This window comes from Macrotis lagotis, chromosome 2 (genome assembly GCF_037893015.1).
Source record: "Macrotis lagotis isolate mMagLag1 chromosome 2, bilby.v1.9.chrom.fasta, whole genome shotgun sequence".
Taxonomy (NCBI): Eukaryota; Metazoa; Chordata; class Mammalia; order Peramelemorphia; family Peramelidae; genus Macrotis; species Macrotis lagotis.
The window spans coordinates 189,051,939-189,074,680 of NC_133659.1; the positions used below are offsets into that span (position 1 = coordinate 189,051,939).

The following is a 22,742-nucleotide window of genomic DNA, read 5'->3' on the forward strand; positions in this document are numbered from 1 at the left end:
GGGCGAGCGCTCCGAGGGCTTTGAGAACCATGCTGATGGTGGTTTTCACTTTCCATGACTCTGCTCGGTCTGTAATAATGCTCCAGCCTCGCCCCCTGAACCCCCCCCCAGGGCGACGCCAAGGCTTTAGAGCGGAGCCAAGGGCCAGGGTCCGAGGAAGCCCTGTTATTTCTGAAGAGCCTTAGTCCGGAGACTGAATCTGTGGATGCACGTGGGGTGGATGCCTTGGGGCCCCCCATATCTTCCTCCACACTTCTCTCCTCTGGGTCTCCACAAAAGCTATCTGACAAACAAGGTGGAGGACATTACTTTTACGTTCTTGGTGGGTGGCTTTGCCCGGCCCAGCCTGGGTCTATCCAGACTAATCCAATTTTCCCTTTCTCCTAAGGACCATTATTTACTGCATAGTCTTTATGCCTCTTCTTTAGGTCATAGTTGGAGATAATGTGTACAGAGGATAGAAGACCAATCTTGGAGTCTGGAAGACCTGCATTCAGATCCTCCACACTTTTTTTTCCCCGACAGTTGACTAGAAGTTGCCGATTACAGCACTTAACAAGTTTTCACATGATTTGATCCTGATGATCAGTGGAGGGAGTTTTGTCTACAAGTTTGTTCCAAACTGCAACAGGGTCTGAGTCAAAACAAATGTTTCTTTGCCATTTGAATCACCTCCAATTTATCTTTTGGGGAATAGCGTCCCTAGATTTAGAATCATAAAGCATCACTGGAAAAACATTCATATTTTTTAAATAATATGCTTTTTGCACTGGGTATAAATTTGGGATCGATTATTTAAAGCCCCCAAACACAACACAGATCCTCCTGGGAACTGGCCAGTTATAATGTGGACAAAGGGCATTTTTCCAGCCATCTTAGTTTCCATATGTATAATAGGCCCAACTCTTGAGGATTTGTAAATCTCAATTATTGAGACTAAAATATTCTTGAGTCTCACTATTGAGACTGAAATATTCTGAGTCTTAATACAGTCAACTCATCATCTGCAAATAGGAGCCTCTAGAAGTCAGGTCTATCCCATTTAGACCTTATACCAGAGTGAACATCTTTAAGGAACATACCTAAATGGTCTCAAATGGCAACATTAATAATCAGAAGGTCACCAAACAGTGGTTTATTGTGGTTGCATCTGTCAAGGAATCTGATGTGATCTTAAACATAAATACATGAGACTCATATACAAAGGAACACAAGACAAGGAAGATGAAACATAAGCTGCCTCCCAAGCAGCCAGTAGAAGTCGTACTCTTGTACAAACAGGGAAAAACAATGGCTGTTTTTTCTATTTTATTGTAAAAAAATGATTTTTTTCAATTTTTTAAAACATACAGGCAGAAATGTTTAATACTCCCCATTAACACTGTTAAATCTAACAAACTGAAGCAGAAATTCAAAAAAATTAACAGCCACAATAGTTTATTTACAATTGAATTTTTATAAGATATTTACAAGACAACCAATTTTACACATCAGAAATGGTATCAAAAGTATGAATTACAACACAGACAACAATGTGTGAAATGAGTGTAAAACAAAAAAAAAGCTTAAGTGGACAGACAAGTTGCTTTACTTTTAATTTATTAACACTAGCTTAAACTTGGTTAAAGCAAGATATTAAGAACAAAGAACTATGTTATAGGAAAGAATTGCAGGGCCTTCAGTTGAAGATTGAATTTCACAGTGTTGTATCCCATATAGGGAGAAATAAGACTATTTTTTCCCCACACTCTAATAACACCCACTGTCAATTTAACTTTTGGTACTCTGCTAGCCTACTCTGACCCTTTTCTCAGGAAACCTGGATGTGTGAAAATGAAAACAACTGCAGAAGTCTGCCAGTGGGGCAAGACACAACAAGGGCTCTGCAGGGCAGGGAGAAGCATGGGAGCAGGAACAGCTTCTGCCTGGTCAGATAGCACCTCAGGGATTCCTCTTATACTAGCTAGAATTCAGAATTCTGACAAATCCCCTGGGTAGGACACAAGCTGAAGGTCCAACTTGCTTCAAGCCAGCAATTGAAGCAGGCCCCAAAGTAGGAGTCTCAGCAAAAATAACAATGACAGAAGCCAGGGAGAAACAACAAAGAAAAGCAGAGGGGGCTTTGGCTAGTCTTCCTTTTTCAATGTCAGAAAACAATGAAGGAGAAGCCAAACCACCTGGGAAACAGGGATTGAAAATGAGCAAAGAAAAAGTACATAAAAAGAATCTGGACTGGTTTTTCTGGAGATCTCCTCCTCCTCTTGAATCTGAAGACTGAGGGCAGCTAGGAGAAGGAGTCCTATTTTCCTTCTATAACCTTGCTGCATTAAACTATTAGGGTCAGTTGTAGATCATTCTTTCTCCTTAGCAGGAGGAGTTAATGAGGAAAAACCATAGTTCACTCCAACCCACCAAAAGGAGAATAAAAGTTGTAAGATCTTCCATGAATACTGTATGTGCTGCTGGGAGAATCATTTAAAAAAAAAAAATCAAACCCAAGGAATGCAGACCAACACCTCACAAGATAAACAGTGTAAAGAAGCTTTTCTCCTCTTCCAACACTGGTGTCCTATTCTATTTTCCTCTAAGGGGTTAGCCACATACCTTCTATTTTGACTTCTCCCCAAAAAGTGCTTATGGTTTTAGGTACAGCAAATATCCTTTAAGGATCCATGTCCTTCCCTCTTCACTGCATAGAGACTAGAAACTCAATTCTCACAAGAGTCCTGAAGGCTAAAACAAAATGCAATTCCTATAAGCTGAAGCCTTGACTCTACCTCCCCTCCAGCTAGTACAGGTCTCTTATACAGTTGCCTGGGAGTGCTACCCTGAAACACTTAAACAAAATGGAAAAAAGGAACCAATATTGTGCGTGTAGAATTCTATTTTCACAAAGAATATTCTATCAAGTACATCAATATGCGGACATATCTGTCTGCCAAATGAAGTACATAGAAGCATCTCCTCTTTCCCCCCACCCCCCCAAGATCTTAACCCGCCACCAAGAACTAAAAGGACAGAGTCTCAATAAGGAATACTTCAGAAGTGATTTGACACACGGACATCTCAAATGCCATGTTATTCAGGCTACCGGGTTTTATCAGATTACACCATGAGGGTCAGGAGGGCAAGTAAATGAAATTAAGAGCCCATTCTCTTTACCACTCACAAGACACAAAGGCTTTTGAGGAGGACTGAGAGGAGGGGGAGGAAGAGGGAAATGGAATGGGACTCAATTTATTTACTAAACCAAGAAAAGAACCCTAGCTAAACTTCCCCTTGTCCACTGCTGTGAGGATAAATCACAGAATACTTTAAGAGGATCCTCGTCTAATAAGGCCACTAGCTCCTCAGACCTCTTTCTACTCAGTGAGCAGGGCCTACTATCATCTTACTGTCCATTCTTCATTTGGCTGTTAAGATAACATTGAGCCATTTTTGAGTGGATCAAGACCACCTTGCCCAATGCCACTGAACTCTAATATACATCTTTTCTAGGCAAAGTTTAGCTCACCAAGAATATCTAGTGACCACTTTAAGTCAAATACAGGACCCTTTGAAGCTTCCAGCCAGAAAGGGCCTTGTGGATTTGACTCAAGAACTCATTCCCAAAAATAAAATGGGAAAGAACAAAACCCCATCCCCAAAATTAGCCCAACGAAGGAGTTTTTGTGAAAACAGAATGACAAAACAAAAACAAAAACACCCAAACTCAAAGGAAGCACGTAAGGGCATTTTCAGTGAGTGATAATAGATAGGAGAACACAGGGTTCGGGTAATCAGGTCACATATACAGGTCTCGGCCATTCTCTGAGAATGGCAGGCTACAACCATCTGAAGAGAAAGGTCTCTCGCCAGCACAGCTATTTCCTACACGTCCTGTGAGGTGTCTGCTTTTTCTGGATCTCCAGCCTGCAGCGGCTGCGCTCATCCAACCAGGGCAGCTCAAAATTCCTAGCAAAAATAGCAAAAATCAACTGACAGCACTGAGAAAGAGATTCAGGACAGGACTTGAGCCACACCAAGCCCTGACTTCTGCTTCCCAGGCATGGTGTAGCAAAGTAAATGGAGTTTCTATTTCTAATTCAATTCTTCTAATGCTCATTCTCAGGAATTCTACCATTCTAATGGACAATTTCTAAGAGAAGATTCATGGCTCTTTGACCTACCTTGTATCTCATTAGGATTTTGAGAAGAATATAGGAAAGCTGGGCTATCTAAGCTGAAAAAAAAGGGAAACTTGGATCCCTTTTCCAGGATAGCAAAAAACTGGAAATAAAGTAGGTGTCCATCAAGTGAGGAGTGGGAGGACATACTGTGCTTCATGTTGATGAAACTGAATATTACTGCACCATGGGATGAATGTGAAGAAACATGGGAAAATTTGTATGAACTAGAACAGAACAGAGAAGGTAGAAAGAGCCCTGAACCCCTAAATAAAATAATCACACCAACATAAAACAACACAAAAAGTAAGCAAATAAGTGACCACAATAAACACTCATGATCTAGGAGGACAGATGGTAGAAATATACTTCCTTCCTCTTGGTAAGGATGCAAAGGGTCACAATATGGAATGCTACATAGAGTGTCAAGATTATTATTATTCTGCTAGGTTTTTTGCTTAATTATTTTGCATTGTTATAAGGAAATGTGAGAGTGGGGAGTAGTGGAAGGTGGGGGGGGATATAAAATAACTGTGATATACAAGAGGAATCAGTAAAACTTTAAAAGAGGAAAGAAAACAAAGTCTGGTACTTACTGTGGGGTCAATTTTGGTAAAGGTCGTCCAAATGCTACAACAGGCAAGAAGGGGGTAATCAGCAAACTTTCAACTATGGGGGGAAAAAAAATGGAACCTTCTTAGTTAGCACTATGACATCTCTAGTTTTTCCACAGACCCAGGCATGCTGTAACCCCAGAGTTCTTTAAGCCTGTTCTTAATGCAAGACATGCCATTGAGTAGATAGAACTTACCATCATCTGGCTCAGGGAAAAATGAGGTAACCTCAGGCTCAGATTCCTGAATTCCTTTCTTTTTATACATTCTGAGCTGCAGTCGCTGTAAAATTCTTTGTTCCCTGATCCTCTGAATATCCCATCTAGAAAAAAAAACAAACAAATCTGCTACTGAAAACCAGAGCTGGCTCAAGGCATCTGTATGCCCTAGGCAAGAAAGTCTGAAAATTCCATCCCTATGCATAAAAATGTGGGGCCCTCTCCACACAGGAGAGTGAAACACAGTGGGGGGAAAGAGGGGGTGAGAGTTCAGGGAAGTCATCAAGATTTGAGCTTAACTGCTGGCTCCTGCACTGACTATTAGGAGTAAGTCACTCAACCTTTCCCAACCTCAGTTTCCTTACTTGTGAAATAGGGGAGGAATGCCTGTAGTTCTCACAGAGTTCTAGTGAAGCTCAAGGAAAAGAACATATTCAAAAATGCTTTACAAATTTTTGAGCACTATATAAATGTCACATGTTCTAAAACTACACTACTTTTTGCCAAAAGGTTATTGGGAGATTTCACTGTAACACATATGAAGAGACATCACAAAATAAATATCTAAGAGCCATAAAGACCACAATTTTCTGGCTTTGACTTATGTGTTTATTAAAATTATATAAAAGTGTCATCCCCCCACAAATTAAATAAGTGTCCCTCACTATGCCCATCTGTCATTGCCATTTTTTTCCCCCCACTATATCCTTGCCTGAAGAGTCGAATAAGGAAAGAACTGAGGAAAGGAAGAAGCTAACCTAGGTTGACCTAGGTTTCAAAATCAGGCTTCCAACTCATGGAAAACTGGTAGGTAGGATAGCTTAATTGTGTGAGTGACTGTTCAGAATGAAAGAGGCAACTCAGGATCCCAGGGTTGGCCTATCCCCAGATTGGCTGTCATGGGCCTTACCTTTTCCTTCTCTTCTCATCCAGCTCCAGTTTTGCATGCCGCTTTGAAAACACACTGTCATCTAGGTTCTGTGTAGACAAAGTAAGCATTAAGCTCTCTCCTAACAGGTGATGTCCATTTCCTCTCCCCATCATCAGGGTATGATCTTCTTGATGATGGAATAAAGCTCATTCCTTCCACACGTTAAGTCTCTCCCACACATAGGCATTCCCATTTGGAAAGAGACTCCTATTAACTGAAATAGTCCATAAGCCATTTCTCTGAAAGGCACATAAAATATTATTTGGACTAAAGTAGATATCATTGTTCAAGTCTGAGGGCTGTAATAGGATGAGGAGGAACTAGATGGGCTAACACACCTACATCCAATATAGGGAAGTAATGGTTAATTGTAATCTAAGTTTTGTACCTATTTCTGCCTGGGCTTTTAGATTCTAGATTTTCTCAGCTGCTGTTGCTACTCTGAGCTAGCTACCATGGAGGGTTAAGGAGGAAGCCCAATACTCTTACTATAAAACAGATATGGAAACTCCAATAATCAAACTTGCTCATAGCAATCCTAAATTCTGTTAAGTGGTGGAAAGTCAACTTCTCTGCTAGCAATGATGCCTGCCTTTGCCATGAGGTTCCATTTCAAACTACTAACTAGCTATGTGTCCTCAGAAGTCAGTCACTTTCCCCCTTAAGGGCTTCAGCTTCCTCCTCTGCATAAGGGGTTTGAATCCTAAGGAATGAATGATGAAATATGCCCTCTCTCCTCTCAGGAATAAGGCAGGGGGAACCACTGCAGAGTGCTGCAGAAGAAATCACTCTGTATACTATTATGACTTTACCATCTGTGTTAGTTCTGGCAAGATGAAGGGTGCGCAAACAAAAGCCCTTGAGAATATGAGTGTAGTGAAAGGGCTCAAAAGCTCTCCTTGAAGCTAGAAAGACCTGGGTTCAAATCCTTTCTCTAACATTCACTGATCTGGTCACGCCACCCTGAGAAGTCACACTCTCAGGAGTGCTCTAGGCAACAATGACCACAAGTGGTAAATAAAATGCCCACTTGCACTGCCAGAGGGAGCTTCGTCTGAGGCCCGTCTCTTTCCCTATTTCTAAGAAAATTAAACAGAATGAGTTGTGCTAGATGATCTCTTAGATTTCTTCCAAGCATAATACTCTAACCCATTGGAAAACCACATGGACCATGAAAATTAATCAACATATATACCCACATTTTCTCCCCACTCTTCCTACATCAATTGCTTCTTGATACCTACCTCCAAGAGCTCTGAAGGATTTGGATCTCTCAGAGGCTCTACAGTGTGGTCCCTCCAAGAAGGAACTGGGGGGAAAAAAAAGGAGGGAAAAGAAAGATCCATAAATTCAGAGTCATATAAAAACCACCTTTTATTTGCTATGAAAAGCCACCTCAACAAAACAGTTAGCAGGCGATACCAGGTAGACTTTCCTAGAGGCAAAATCAGTGCTTGCTATGATATATAAGAACCTAAAAATTTGGTTGTCTGACCAACTAAGAATCTCACAAAAAAACTAAGCCCACAACTATCTCCTCATAAAATAGAATTGTGGTTCCTGAAAAAGAACTGAAATTTTGAAACTTTTTCCATTAAAGAGCCTTACTATCCCAAAGTGAAAGGATGAGGAATACAGCTCCCTTACATCTCCCAGCTTGCCAGCATCCCCCCAAAGCCCCAGCCAGCAAAATTCCTATTCTACTCACCAGCCAAGACTGAAGTTTCTCCTGCAACACTTGATGGCATCAGACATCCTAAATAATGCAGGAAAGAAGAAGAATCTCAGTGTAAAAGGAAAAAAAAAAGCCCACACCCAAAATGGAGGAAAGAAATAAACAGTAAAGAGATTTGGAAGTTTTTTCTAATAAGTTTTTTTTTAGGAAGGGTGGGGAGGTGGGTGGGGAAAAATTCTCTCTTTCTTAAGAAGGGGGGGGGAGAAGAAAAAGAGGGAAAATAAGCCCACCACCATTTACACTGAGATTTCTTCTTTCTCTTCATTATTTAGGGTGGTTTCTTTGCAACAGTTGATGGCCAAGGATATAAAACCCTAAACTCAGAACATGGCAGGTGAGTAAGAGTTGACCCTATTTTCAAATACAAGACTGGTATTCTTAAAACTTAAAGATTTTTTGTTTTTTTTTAATAATAATAACTTAATAATAACCCACCCTTCCCCTTCACATAGACTACACCTTGACTGATCTAGCCTGAACAACAGGCACAGAAACCCTGGAAGAAACCACTGAGATTTTCACCTGAAATAGGATCATCAAGAATAAGGATTCACATATATATATATATATATATATACATATATATATATATATGTATATTCTCACAGTTTTCTCTTCAATGGATTCAGGTGTCCCCAAATCAAGCTTTCAGTTCCTTCTTCCCCCCCATAATCTCAAGGAAATGGTTTAGAATTTAAGTCTGGTTTTCAAAAGCAGTCAAGAAGAAAGAAAAGCTCCTCCAGCACATCCAGACTGGATAGGGAACTGCTCCCTCATTTTTCTTTAATTTGTTATATGGTGTTGCTACAGCAGCAAAGTAAAGCAAAAAAAGGATGAACCTGTTCATTTGATTGAACCAACAAGGACCTAATTCAGGATTCTGGCCTAGCCTTCCCCCATCCACTTAAATTCAGAGACCCAGTGAAATTCGAGAGCAATCTCTCTCCACCATTTCAATTTCACCACTAAGGCAAAGTCTGGAGACTGCACTTTCCTTTCTGTAATGTTCTCATCCCCATCACTGCCAGGAACAAAGCCCAACAGCATACTCAAGGCTGCCACTCTATTCCACAAGGTTTCCCCACAAACCTGGAGCACCCACAGTGACTAAGAGTCTCAAATGACATGACTGAAGGGGCATTCAAGTTTCGGATTGGCATGGGTGGTATGAAAGCATCTCTGCAGGGAAATCCATGCAGAAGGGAGAGATGATCAAGGTACTGCTCCTCCCACCCTCCCAATATCTCAGATACCCCCAAGAGTCCTTATTGTTTCATTTTTATTTAAATATATCAACAACCAATAGGCTACCTGAAATCAAATTAAGTTCTTCACATTTTAGACCTTTTATAAAATATATTAAGAAAAAGTGGAGCTGCTGGTCTTTAGGGGATACCTCTTGTCCCCTCAGACCGAGAGTGAGATACAAGTGTTTTTATAGTCAAAGTGGGAAAACCCAATTGTGAACCTCCCCACCCAAATTGTCTCCCCACCCTTAAAATACTCTTTAGTCCCTGAGAGCACCCAAAGGCCAGCCTCCGAGGCTTTACATAAATATCAATTGCAGAAACAGTTATGCAAGGCAAAATCTAAATTCTATGCATTTCAGAGCACAGAAAACCCCACATTTCTCAGAGAGCATGCAAGTTTCTGGAGACTACATCCCCAAGTCAGGTGCTCATGTGAGAAGCAACTTACAGGCAAACACATCTCCCAGGGTTGTAAGCAGGCAAATACATTGAGTACATTTGTCAGTAATTCCACCTATTTGCAATGCCTGCACAGTGTCTGTCTCTGGCTGTTAATTTACACATTCTTGACAGAACGCTGCTTTATTGATTGTACCTTTGAAAAAATGCCAATGGCACTTTCACACGAGTTAGCTTGACCGCCACCACTAGGGTATAAGAGCAAGTGTTCGCTATGCCTTACTTGCTACAGTCTCCTCCTTCTTTGGAGAGGGTTCCCGTAATGGTAATGGCGATGGGGGAGGCTGGTGCCAACGACACAAGTACATTTCTGTGGTGGAAAGGTACGGCAATTCTTCTAGTTCGCTTGTGAAGGCTTTCTCCTTGGGGTGAGTGCTGGGGGCCTTCTGGGAGACAGAGAGTTTTGGGGGGTTGTCCACTGAAGACCGGGGTTTTTCTGGAGTCTCTTGGCTCCTCAGTTCACGTCTACACACAGTTTCAGCTAAGGAGCCACAGGGTTCCTCTTTAACAGGAGAGTGCTTAGGAGTTTTTGTTTTGACTTTTGAAAATTCAGCAGCCAGCTTTTTGACAGGGGTCTTTCTCTCTGTACTTCCAAATGAGGATTTCCTATTGAAAAAAAGGAAAGATATAAACCCAATGTAATGATTTCTGAATGAAATTTGACCAAAGGGATGAGAACTTTAGCCCCATTTGTCTCCCAAATGAACAGAGTTTAGACGCTTATCTTCCCAACGCAGATATTGGTATCAATTCTTAAAACCATTTGTAGAATCCAAGAATGACAAGCAACCACAGACTCCTCCCTTAGTTTTATTCAAATCTTAGATTTAAAACAAGAATGGGTCATCTAGTGCAAGGCCTGCATTTCGGGTAGGAAAACTGAGGTCTAGAAAGATTATTTACCCAGAGTAACACCGCTAGTTAACTGTCTCTGAGGAAGAAAAAGAGCCCAGTTGAAGAACAGATCCCTCAAGTCTAGCACTTTATTCGCTAAGTTCCACTGCCTTAACTTAGAATAGCTCTGTCCTACTTAATAGATCCAAACTCGATAGCCTGACAGTCAGCTCTCCCTAATATCCAGCCCCATGATTCAGAGTCCCCACTCCTCTCCAACATAGACTTCCACTGTTATGCTCCTGAGACACTTACAGGCTCATTCTCTTCCTCATCCTTTTCTGTATGCCTCAATCTAATTCTCAACACTTCCTCCAAAGACTATCCAGTCACCAGGCCTCTGCTCACCGCAACAAGTGGCAGAGCCGCAACCCCAGGGCATCTGGACTGGAGGGAACTCAGGGAGTCTTTGGTGTCCCCCCCCTTCTGATTTCAGAGATCTTGGCATTACTAGAGGACTGAGGCTCTGCCCCACCCTTTCTAGCACTTGGAGATAACTGAACTGGCCTCTCCTGTGTGTGAGATAATGGTAATTAAATAGCACCATCCAGGAGCCAGGCCCTGTGCTCAGCACTTCCCAATTATTAGCCCACTTGATCCTCACAGCAGACCTGGGAGGTAGGGACTATTTTTGTCCTCCTTTTACAGATAAGTAAACTGATATAGAAAGGGAAAGTGACTTGACGTGAGTCACCCAGCAGGTGACTCTCTGAGACCACATCTGACCCCAGGGCTCTGTTCTGTCATGTTTGTCTCTGGGGCTTCTGTTAATATCCCCACATGCTTGGCAGAGCTCAGGTGCACAAAAGACAACTCCAACCCTGGCTGACCTGACTGTTGGGATGTGCTGAAGGAGTATCTCAAGTGAGCCCCCTCCAAAACCTGTTTGAGAGTCTCCTCCCCATAGGGGCAGGTCTCCCGGAAGGCAGAAGCCCTTGTCCCAGGCCTGCAGTCCTGGGAAAGACTGCTGGGTTACCTTTTGTGTCCCTTCCCACTCCGTCCACATGAGAAAGGTTTCGGTGGCAGGGCCTGGGATGTCTCTGAGAGTTCAGTCTGGCACTCCAGCTCAATCTTCTCAGATAGTTCAGGCTCCTCCCGGTCTTCAGTCTCATAGCCTTGAAGCAACCTGTGCCTCTCTTTCTCGTTATCCTTCTTCACCAGCTGCATTCGTCTTTCCATACGTTCAATCCGAGCAAGGAGCTGAAAATGCAAAGTTACAAACCATAGACTTAATATAAAGACTAAGCACAGGTCCACAGCCCTATTTGGAAGGGAAAATAATTTATTCTCCCTTCCCTTTCAGATTCAACTAATTTTTCATTAGCAGACAAACATCAGTTTGGAGAATTCTCCTCGAAAGACATGATATAGAAGAGAAGGTACACCATTAACCGGAGGTTAAATAGGATGCACAATGAATATAGGATACACCTCATGGTTCTGATAGAAGATGCCTCCCAAAGACATACCTTTTCCTTCAATGTTCTGATCTCGTGTTGCCAATAAAACAGCCCCAACTCATCAATGGAGTTTTCAGAACTCATCTTTTGGCAGGTCCCAAATTTCCCCAGACCCCACCCCTTACACCTTCATTGTTCTAAATTGTACCTTCCCAAAACCTCAGATGTAAAGCCAAGGTCCAAATGGCATGCTATGCATGAACTAAGAGCTCACAACAGAAGGTGCCACTCTGTGGACCTCACTGCTACTGAAAAACTATCTGGAAAACAAGGAGTCCTCCATTTGAAGGATCTGGGAAAGAAATCAGGTCCTTAAAATCCCAATGATCATGTGAGGGAAATCCTGCATGTAACCTCTGCATTTGAGGTCAATTGTCATAAATGACTTTTATGTAGGATAAGAATCAGGATAATTCCCACCCCCATCCAAAAAAGAAGGAAAAATATAAAGGAGTAAGAAAAATGAAACAATCAAAATAAAAAAAAAAAGGATGGAGGCCTTGACTACCATTCCAATACTTCAAAATTAAAATCTTTGGAGAAAAGATGTCAACCATTCAATTCATAACCTGAAACAAGAATTTCCTTTTCGTTAGACAGTAATCAGTGCTACCTCCATTATACCCATTCAGCTGCAAAGATTGCAGTTCAGAGGCCAACAAAAATGGAATAAGAGAAAGAAGCTTAAGCAACGCTAAGACTGCAATACACAACAGAAGCAGTGAACGCCAAGTTAAGACTGACACTCTTTTATCCTCAACTCACCCCACTCTTTCTGCCTAGGAGAGCAGTTCGTAGGGACCATTACCTCAGGAACTGAGCAGAGACCTCGACAATCAGCAGAAAGGGCCCCCCAGTGTCAGCCATAACTCTCAATTCATCTCCTGGTATCTGTTTTGAGTCACAGCCTTAACGTTACTTAACCACGGTTTGTGGGTGACATTTCCTTGATTTCTCCTCTTCCCCCCTCCTCCCGTCCAGCCCCCCTCCCCTCCAAGTCCCTCACGTAAGGATAGGATGTGTTGTAATTACAGTACCATCACACCCTTTGACTGCAGTACAGTAGCAGAGCAGGGCCACCTCCATGTTGGGTAACTTCCACAAATCAACACCATGAAATGTTTTGAGGAGACCTGTCCCAGCTCCCATCCCACCTTGCAGACTGCACCCTCGAATAAAAGGTTTGACTGCCGCCTGATCCGAATCATTTGGAAAGCAAACAAAACGGCAATGCCACTCTGCTCCCCTTGCTCATCCCCTGGCGCACACAAAGCCAAAAAAAAAAAAAAAAAAAAAAAAAAAGGTCCACTGCAGCCCGAACACGACAAGTGTAGAAATAGGGAACAGGTTTATTTTTAGGCAGCTGCAACGCCTCAGGTTATGGGGAGTAGACCATGGTACCCCACTGCTTTTGCGACATTTCAAGGTGATGGAATAGTCTTTAAAATGGATGCATCTTCAATTACCAATTATTAAAATAGCGCTGGATATTCTTTTCCTCCAAGAAAAAGACAACATATTAAACCATTTAAAAATTATTCTAAAATTCCTAAAAGGAGAATTTTGCTTTTTTTTTTCCTGATACATTCAACATGCTCTCTTCTAACAGTGTCCTACGGAGACCCCCTCCTGTCTCGAGCAGCCACTACTCCAGCTCCAAAGAGGGGGTCTTCTGTGTGGGTGTGTTTTTCTCATAGCTTGGGTTCCCACTACAGACCCCCCCCACCCCGGAACCCAAGGCAAGGAATGCGCTCCCTAGCATTCCCTTTCCTCTCTAAAGTGGGGTTCGGCTGCATGTCACCCCTAGTGCTCCTGCCACAAAAGAGCCAGTTCCCCCTCCTGCCTAGGGATGTTGCTGCAGTGGTTGGAGCAGCAGCTGCCGCCTCCCTCCCCCACAAGGAGCCCTTTAAGTTAACCCCTTCCTCGCAAGCCCCGCATCAGGCACCCCCCGGCGCCTTTCTGCGCGTGCCCCCCGGCGAGGGCTTCACCTCCGGGCGGCCCGGGACCCCTTTTTCTCCCCGGCATCTCCGGCCCCCGGAGCTACCGTTTTAACCCCTTAATGCGCAAAGCTTCGCTTCCCGCTACACCGTGCCCCTGCCCTTTCACCCCGGAGACACATGCGCATCGCCCCCGCCGCCGCGGCCCCGCCGCCCCCCAAAGTGGACTCCGGCCGGCCCGCGGCCCCCCGCCGCCCCTAACCATGCCATGCCCTCTGACCCGCGCCCACCCCCCTCCTCCGGGGAGCATGCGCAGCGCTCCCCGGCGGCCCCGCCGCGCTTAACCCGTCCCGTACCGAATCCTTCTCGGCCTTGAGCTCCTCGATCTCCTTCTCCTTGGCCTGCAGCTGCTGCTGCTGCTGCTCGATGAGGTCCAGCTGCAGCAGGAGGATCTGCTTCAGGCAGGCGGCCTGGCTGCTGGCGCCCGAGCCGCCGCCGCCCCCGAGGGGGCTCTTCCTCACGCTCTTCCATCGCCCCTCCGAGGCCGCCAGGGTCCCGGCGGCAGCGGCGGCGGCGGCGGCGGCGGCGGGCGGCAGGGGCGGCGGCCCGGCCGGGGGCAGCGGCGGGGGTCCCGCCGAGTCCGAGGCCGTGGCGGCCGGGGGGGCGGCCCCGCCCTTGTCCGCGGCCGCCGCCGCCGCCGCCTGCGAGCCGGTCTGGCCCGGCAGCACCGCCTGGTACTTGGGCCGCGGGCTGCAGCCCGCCCCGGCCGCGGCCGGCTCCCCGCCGACGCCCGCCTGCTTGGTGGCGGGGGGCGGGCACGGCAGCGGCACGGAGCCGCCCCAGCTCTCTTCCTGCTGGCCCGGGGCCGCCCCGGCCGGGAGCACCAAGCCGCGGCCCTTGCCGCCGCCGCCGCCCGGGGAGGGCACCGGGCTCCCCCCCTGGGAGGAGGCGACGGGCGGCCCGGGCTCCTTGAGCTTACGGTGGCGGGCCACAAGCTGGGCCTCGGGCGGCCCGGGCTCGTCCTCGGGCCCGCCCAGCGCCGCCGCCCGCTCGTAGTCCAGCCGCGGCTGCTGCTGCTGCTGCTCGGGGGTGGCGCCGGCGGGCGCCGCGGCCGCCTTGAACACGGCGGATCTCATGGTCATGGTGGCCCGGGGCGCAGGGCGCGGGCAGGGCTGGGCCGGGCCGGGGGGCGAGGGCAGGCGGGCGCGGGCGCGCTGGGCCGGGCGGGCGCGGCGCGGAGCTCAGCGGCGCGGCCCCGGGCCTCGGCTGGCGCTGCTGCCCCCGGGCCGGGGCGCCATCCCGCCCCCGAGACGAGAGGAGGCCGCGGCTGGGGCGCGCCGCCCGCCCATGGGGGCCCCGCCGCCGCTGCTGTGCCGCCGCCGCCGCCGCTGCCGCCGCCTCCGCCAGCGCCCGGGAGGCGGGAGCCCGCACCCGGCCGCCCCCGGGCTCATCCCCAGAGTCCGCCGCCGCCGCCGCCCGGCCCCGGCCCCCCGCCCTGGGGCTCGCCTCAGCCGCCCCGCGCCTCCATGCCCCCCCCCTCTCGGGAGGGGGGTGCGGGCCGGGCCCGCCGCTCAGGGGGGGGGTTGGTCGTCGCCGCCGCCCCTCCCCCCCGAGGGTCTCCGCTGCCTGGGGGTCCCCACCCCCTCCGCCGCCGCCCCCCCCTCCCCCCGGTGCCTTCGCGTTTCCCTTTAAAAAAAACGGAGTCTCCTGGAGCCGGAGCCGCCGCCGCCGCCGCCGAGCGCAGGGCGCATGCGCCCGGGAGGGCCGCGGGAGGGAGGGAAGAGGGAGGCGAGAGGAGGGGGCGCTATTGTGAAAGGGGCCGGAGCCGCCATTCGGGGCGCGCAGGGGAGGGGGCGAGCGGGCAGGGGCGGGACAAAGCTCCACGGAGGGGGCCGCGGCGCCGAGGATTAGGCTTGGAGGGGGGCCCTGGGGAAAGGGGAGGCGGGGAAGAAAGGAGCGGGGGTCCGAGGCCGGGGAGGGGGCGCGGCCAGGCCGCTCCGCCCGTGGGGCCCGAGCGCCCGCCCGCCCGGTGCAGAGTGGGCCGGGGGCAGCCCGGCGGGCCCCCCCCCCCCCCCCCCCCCCCCCCCCGCTCCTGCCGCGGCCGGCGGGGGCCGCTCCGGCCCGGGGCCATTTGTTCCCAAAACAAGGTGGGGCGGGGGGAGGGAGTCCGATGGAGGCTTCTCCCACAGGAAGACCCAGGCTCTCCTGGGGGTGGGGGTGGCAGTTGTCATCCCAGTCTCCCAGCGGGATGCTCCCAACTCCCAACTGCCCATCCTCAACTGCCATTTCTAACAGCCACCCCCAGCCTCTTCGGAAAGGCTCTTAAAGCGCTCAAGGTGTCCTAGAAATGCCCACACAGGATTTGGGGAGGGGTTGGTGTTTTTAAAAAAATTTGCCATCTTGGACTTTTTTTTTTGGTTGGATAGGAGTCCTACTCCCATTATCTTCCCGATTCAATCATGTCCCTACCAAGCAAGTTCTCTAGCCTCTCCTTTTCTTTTTTAACCGTCCTTGGGAACTCTGTTCCCCCTTTTCCTATTTCTCACAGGATTCCTATCTCCCTGGGGGTGGGAGAAGGGGGTGGGCGAATCATCCAGAGATTGCACTAGAATGTTTTTCTCCCTTGTTTCCTGAGCCCCACCTGAGGTGTGTGTGTGGGGGGGGGGGGATAAGAACCTTTGCTACATCTTAAAATCTTCTAATTAAAGCCCTTCCCCCATCTCGCAGGCATGAAACACTCGGAAGGTTTAAGCCGCTGGATCTAAACAAGGAGCCCTCCCAGTGACCAGCACTCCCCCAGAAGGCTCCCTGCGATTGAAAATTTAACTCTATATTAGCTCAGGACTCTTCTTCCCCAAAGTATTCTCGAGTCATGGGTCCTCGTCAAGGTATTAACTCAGACAATCCTGTTTCCATTTAGGTTTCCTTCCTGTAAACCAACATGCATCTCCTCTAAAAATCCCCCAGCTGGAAATTTTTTGGCTCTGAAAAGTCTTACACTCAGGACACTGCAGGAGCAGGATGAACCAGCAGGGGCCTTGAAGTAGGTATTCTGTAGTCAGACAATCCCTGAAGTCAAACCACTGAGTTCTGTGCAATGGCTGACCCTGGAGACCAAAAGAAGTGGGTACCCGAAGATCTTTCCAGGGGGAGAAAAATGGGGCTGACAGCAGAAAAACTCAAGAAAAATAGTTTAAGGACCCTGTAAAATTAGCTCCCCAAGACCTCTTTTTTTTTTAAGGAAACAATGGGCATTCTCATCTAATCTCACCTATTCATTCATTAAATACAAATTCTTAAGACCATTTTAAAGCTCTAAATCCTATTCCCCTTGGCTTTTTGATGGACAAGTTTACTGCTAACATGCTTTTGTTCTTTGTATTAGAGAAGAAAGTGCCTCTGAGCCTAGGATAGGGAGTCAATAGTGCTCCACCCCAGGTCTGGCACTAATTTCTCTGGACTTGGTTTCCCCTTGGCTTCCTGGAGCAAGGCTGGGCTTAATCAGGAGAGGAGACATTTTGGCTGCTCACCAGGACAGGGGATTCATCAATGTGGGTTTCCTGAGGCTCTTGGAAAGATAAATAAAGACTACAGTGAAGTGGTTGGCATCTGACCAATACCACCTTTGCCACATGGCAGAAAAATCAAATGTTAGTGGAGGATATTTCTCCCTACCCCCATCCCTCAACCTGGACCTTAGGGATGAGGTTAGGTTGATGAAGTTCTAATCTGCAGGGTGCTTTCATGCAGAAATCCTGCCCAGCATTCCAAGTGTCTACAACCTATGGATGGATGTATGAGTTAAGGAGCCTCCCCCCTATCCCTTTCCCCTTTTTTCCCCTGTAGGGGCCTCTTTACTGTAACCAGGAGGCCCTCCTCCCTACTGCTTTTCTTTCTTTTTTTTTTCCTGAACAGCTCAAGTTTGGATATTTTCTACTGCTGGCAACCCCGCCAAAGCCTTCCCTTGGCTCTGCCCACCCCACGTGGGCCTCCCTTCCCTGTCCCAGCAGCCCTTTCGGGCACCCCCCCTCAAACACGTGACTGTTGTTTTGTTAACCAGCCTCCCCAGGATTGTTGGCACCACCCAATGGCTGGGCACAACTGCCCTCTTCAGGGTGAATGTGGGAAAGCTCAGGAGGTTCTGTTCAGGGGCTGAGGTGCAATATAGGATGAAGCAGCTTCTATGTTTCTTCAGTGGTTTCAGGCCAACATAGCTTTCCAATTAGTCACTTAAAGAATTGCACAACCCAAATGGGAGGATTCAGGGTAGCATCAGAAACAGCCATTCTGGGAAAAAAGAAACTGTAAAGAAGCTTTGGCTCCTCCCTCCAGATATCACAGGGTGTTAGTAGAGTACTGGGCCATCTTCAGGAACCAGCTAAGAGCCCAGTTCCCTAGTTATGAAGAGGATCCTTGGAATAAAGCATTCATCCTCTCCTATCACACCAGGAGGGAAAAAACTCTAGAAATGATTCTTCTCATATTAGCTTAGAAACCAAGACTTCACTGTTAACAGTCCTGCTTCCTTCCCTTTCTAACTCTAGGAAACTGAGATTGATCCTGAGGGGAGGGGAAAGGATAGACTGAAGGACAAATAACTGCATAATAGGTTTGTCAAGACAGAAAGACCCCAGTGGGAGGAGAGACAGAGCAGGGGGATTGGGGACTTCCTCCAGGAACTCCTAAATGGGGCTTTCCCCCACTATCCCCATTGTGAATGTACAGGGAAGACTATACAGGGAGAGAAAGGCAAGATTTTGATAGTGAGCTTGGAACTGAGAAATTGTGAATTGGAGTGTGGTGGAAAAGAGACTGAGGTAAGCACCCCAGACTGTGATATAGGTCATGTGTGTGTAACTGTTAAGGCTTTTAAAAACCACTGTATATAACTTCATTTGGGTCTCGGATAAGGAAAGTGAGGCTCAGAATCTAAATTATTTGTTTATGGCAATTTATAGGTAATAAATTTAAGAGACAATTTGAGTTGAAGTTTCTTCTGATTCCAAGTTTAAGCATTCTTTCCATGTGGGTTTGAAGTTGATGAAAACTGGGGTTGGGGAAAACACAGGCTAATCTGGTTTCAGGGTAATACTGGGGAAGAAAGGTAGTAACTGAATAATGGAGATAAGAGAAGGGAATTAAGGAGGGGCATTTATAAACTAGTTTGCAGTGCAGTTATCTCAAACCCATTTTATTTCTCTGCCCACCCACCCTGGAGTCAGGAGGATCTGAGTTCAAATCCAGCCTCAGACACTCAATAATGACCTAGCTGTGTGACTTTGGGCAAGCCACTTAACCCCAATGCCTTGCAAAAAAAAAAAATCAAAGTCATCCCTGTCATGATATCCTAAAGAACGAGAAAAGTAGCTGAGGCTAAGAGCCATAGACTTGGGAAACCTAGGGAAAGAGACCTAGAGGCCAAGTGGAAAAGCCCTCCCCAGGAAGGTCGGGGAGCACGACACTGGCCAGAAGTGGGGGGCTGGGCAGGGTTACTTGGTCTCCTCTAACGGCACCTGTCAGCACTCCCGTTACCAGGTGCTATTTCCAGAGACCCCAAGCAACTTGGGGGGGGGGGGAGTGGACTGGCTCCTCCCAGGATGCTGCAGTATCCTCCTTCGGCCACTCGGGGGCTCCAGAGCTCAAGCGCAGTCCCCGAGTAAGAGAGGCAGTGGGCGGAGCATAGGCTCGCGGGGATATCCAGGGTGACCCAGAGCCGGCGGAGGCGGTCAGTCCTCTGGCCTTGGGTCAGCCTGAAACCTTGCAGCCTTCCCCCGCGCTGCCCGTTTCCTTAGACGGCCAACGAGGAGGAAATTTGGCTCCCCATTTCCCTCATCTCGCTGCACATTTCCTTTGCAATCCTGCCTTCCCACTGGTAAAGTCGATGCCTCCCTCTAGAACCCAAGGATTCCTAGAGAATTCCCTCATTCTGGCAGCCTGTCCAGCTGCAGGCACTCTAGGCTGTGGGGTGGGACTAGGAAAAGGGGCAGTCCCTAGGATGGGGAAGCCTCCCAAGCTAACATTGCCCTCCCTCCCAGGGAGGCCAGCTCCCCACCCTAGGAATTTTCTTTCCGTGTGTCCTCTGAGTTTTAAGGATATGCATCACAGCCTAGAGGCCATGGGCATCTCCAGTGTGACTTGGAATAGGAAGTAGAAGAAAGGGTAAAATACTTTATGTGCCTTCGAAGACATGGGGTGGGGGGAGTTGGACCTGGCTCAGCTCCTTTCCAGTTCTGGTTGGTGATTTGACTGTAATAGTGGAAAAATAGTAGCAATCAGTGTCCATCCCATCCCCTCCCCTCATCTGAAATTTGGTGAGCAGTAATATGCTGGGTTAGGTGGTGTCCTAAGGAGAGATCAGTCTGTTGTAATTGGCCCCAGAATCTTCAGGTTCTGATATTCTTCCTGTTTCACTGAAAAAGCTCAGCAGGATAAGGGCTAGCAAGGGAGAGAAGACAGGTTTCCTCTCCATTATTCCTAATGGGATATATACTAGCTCACATATTCTAGCCTGAACTGGGGGCCAAGACTCTGAGGGAGTTACCTGGCAGAGACCTCAGGATCCTGTCCAAAGAGCTGACTGCCCAGAAATGGTTCACCATGGGGGGAGGGGTGACTTCTATTCTTGGCACCAGAAGGCCCCTAATCAGGCCCCAGACTGAGGGAACTACTTTGGAAACAGAATGGTTTGGGGATTAGCTCTGTGTGCTCCCCTAAACCATTCTTGCAACTCTGCTAGGGCTCACTCAGTCTGTTGTCCTCTCTGTCTAAGCTGAAACTCCAAACCTCTGCCCTGAAGCTTCAATTCCCTATGTCCCAGCTCAGTAAGAGAATCAATGTAGGTCACAGCTCGACCTACAATGAACTAACTTCTTTAACTCGGTCCTTTTCAAATCTGGTAAAGAAACACTGGGAAGAGGTAGAGAGATGATTCAATTCAACAAATATTTTTAAAAGCATTTTTAAGCACCTAAAAATGTGACTGGAACTGAAATCAAAAGAAAGATTTCTCAGGGAAGGGAGAGAGGAGTAAAACTGGGAGAGGTACCAGAAAAAGGAATCAACTGGCTCAATCCAGTCAGGGAAAGGATAGAGACTAGGCCTAAGTGAGGTTGCTATTGGTAGAAGGAAGTCACTAAATGAAAAGAGGGCAGAGGCCACTGGTTGTTTTTCTCCCCTCCACCCCCATGCTTCCCATCAACTCTTCTAGTCCAAGAGAATTTGAAGTCAGAGGACCAGGGTCTGAATCCTTTTATTTAATAGCTACTAGTGATATTGCATTTTAAGGATGTACAAAATGTTTTGGGTTACATTCATTATATAAATATTCACAATAATCTTGCGAGAAGCTATTTCCTTTTCACATTTGAGTAAACTGAGTCCTGGAAAGGTTGTGGTTTATTTTATTTAGTCCATAACTAGTATGTATTCGTATTTGAGGTTTGAACTCCTCTCAACTTCAAGTTCATTTTTTTCCCATTGTGTCATGCTAGGAAAATAAATTCCAATCTCTGGACTTCTCTTTTCACATTTTTAAAGTGAGTGAGTTTTGTTGGATAATTATTTTGGAAATAATCACTTCCACTCTCTGTATATTTCATTTTCTTTATCTGTAAAACTAGGGGATTAAGCTAGATGAACTCTAGAGAGTCCAGAAATTAAATCAGAATTATATGAAATATTAAAATAGATTTAGGGGGTGATCTCAACCCTCCCAAGTCCCTTCTTCAAGCTCTAAAATGAAGATCTTATGATGCCATAAAGCTCATCCATACTCACTCCCAGTTTCAGTTCTCAGGAATCTCAGGCTCTAGCTCTTGAGTTACTCTGTTCTCCTCTGGCTGACATTTCTTGATCTTAAGAAGCTGGAATAAATAGAGGGGTGTCCACCCTCCTCCAGTAAGACACTTTCCCATTTGGTATCTGCAAACCCCCAATCCACTGAGATCTCATAGCTCTACGCCACTTTCCTGAGTTTATACCCCTGAGACTTGTAGGGGAGGAGAGAACTGGGGAAAATATTGTAACTTTATTTTGGTGGGGGGGGGTGGCTGAGATGTGCCTGGGTTTGGAGTTTAGGGTAGCCCAGGGACCTGCTACCAACTTCAGATAGCCTGAAAACCACAAAGAGCTGCTTCTCCACATGGAATTCCCGACAGGCAGAGGAGATAACATGGAGTAAAGACATATGATTATAATCCTGGCTTTCGCTTCCTCCTCTTCCATCATCCATCGTCCTCCCTTTATGAGGAATTCGGTGGGGCATTTTGAAGAAAGCTGTCCTGCTCTCTTGGAACCCTCACAGATTTAAGAGACCACATAGGAAAGACTCCGGTACCGCAGAAGAAATCATGATCTTCTGCATTGTCTAATAAAATATAGACCCATAGGGGTGGCTAGGTGGCGCAGCAGCCCTGAAGTCAAGAGGACCTGGGTTCAAATCCCACCTCAGACACTTAATAATTACCTAGCTGTGTGGCCTTGGGCAAGCCACTTAACCCCCATCGCCTTGCAAAAAAAAAAATCATAGAATAAAAATATAGCCCCATCCAGGAAAGGGGTTCTTGGGGGAGGGAGTCCGTGGTTTGACCACTTCTGGCCGTGACAGGCCCCCTCTCCCCAAGCGATGCTCCACGGGCGGCCCTGGCTGCTCGGGGAGGGGGGTCTGAGCCCGGCCACCCCCAAAGCCGCTCCCGCCTGAATGCTTACAGGGGGCGCATGCTGGGGCCGAGAAGCCCAGGCTGGCCCGGGCGCTGCCTCCTTAAAGGGCCACTTTCGCTAAACATGCTCCGCGGCAGGAGCCCGGGCCGGGCCGGGGCGGGGGAGGCCGAGGGGGCCCGGGCCGCCCGGGAGCCGCGGCCTTGGCGGAGCCCGGGCCACGTGCCCCGCCCCCGCCCCGCCGCACATGGCTCTGCAGCAGCGGCGGCGGCGGGGCTGTTTATGAGCGCGCTGGTGGCAAAAATGGAGCAGCCCGCACATGCCCGGGCCATGTGATGCGGGCCTCCCGCGTGAGCAAGCACAAGCACACTGCTGCACGCACACTCCGAGGCCCGGCGGCCCCCTCCCCGGCCCCGGGGGGAT

General features: G+C 47.9%; 1 protein-coding gene and 1 long non-coding RNA gene across 5 annotated transcripts; one reads left to right on the forward strand and one right to left on the reverse strand.

Annotated features, from left to right (window-relative positions):
• Nucleotides 1-1,135: 1,135 nt before the first annotated feature.
• Nucleotides 1,136-14,871, reverse strand: MSL1 (MSL complex subunit 1). Of its 4 annotated transcripts, none has more exons than XM_074223995.1 (10): nucleotides 12,765-12,932; nucleotides 12,536-12,618; nucleotides 11,244-11,467; nucleotides 9,597-9,979; nucleotides 7,638-7,685; nucleotides 7,174-7,238; nucleotides 5,909-5,976; nucleotides 4,978-5,102; nucleotides 4,763-4,835; nucleotides 1,143-3,954 (listed from the first exon to the last, which is right to left on the reverse strand). In XM_074223995.1, the coding sequence occupies exons 3-10, from the start codon at nucleotides 11,444-11,446 to the stop codon at nucleotides 3,864-3,866; spliced, it is 1,056 nt and encodes a 351-aa protein (XP_074080096.1). In that variant the 5' UTR covers nucleotides 11,447-11,467; nucleotides 12,536-12,618; nucleotides 12,765-12,932; the 3' UTR covers nucleotides 1,143-3,863. The 4 variants fall into 4 exon arrangements, with proteins under 4 accessions (XP_074080092.1, XP_074080093.1, XP_074080096.1 ...); XM_074223994.1 differs by having other exon boundaries at nucleotides 12,493-12,618; XM_074223991.1 differs by lacking the exons at nucleotides 12,536-12,618; nucleotides 12,765-12,932 and adding an exon at nucleotides 14,021-14,871 and having other exon boundaries at nucleotides 1,136-3,954.
• A 946-nt stretch (nucleotides 14,872-15,817) lies between these two features.
• On the forward strand, nucleotides 15,818-18,647 carry LOC141513814 (uncharacterized). Its single transcript, XR_012475888.1, has 2 exons — nucleotides 15,818-16,707; nucleotides 17,580-18,647. It is a non-coding gene; the product is annotated as an uncharacterized LOC141513814 (long non-coding RNA).
• The last annotated feature ends 4,095 nt before the right edge of the window (nucleotides 18,648-22,742 follow it).

Coding starts and splice junctions, on each gene's coding strand:
- MSL1 (XM_074223991.1), bottom strand. CDS start 14,806: ATGACCATGAGATCCGCCGTGTTCAAGGCGGCCGCGGCGCCCGCCGGC. Junction 7,686..9,596: donor GAAGGAGGAGACTGTAGCAA/GTAAGGCATAGC, acceptor TGCATTATTTAG/GATGTCTGATGCCATCAAGT. Junction 3,955..4,762: donor TTACCAAAATTGACCCCACA/GTAAGTACCAGA, acceptor TATTTTTGCTAG/GAATTTTGAGCTGCCCTGGT.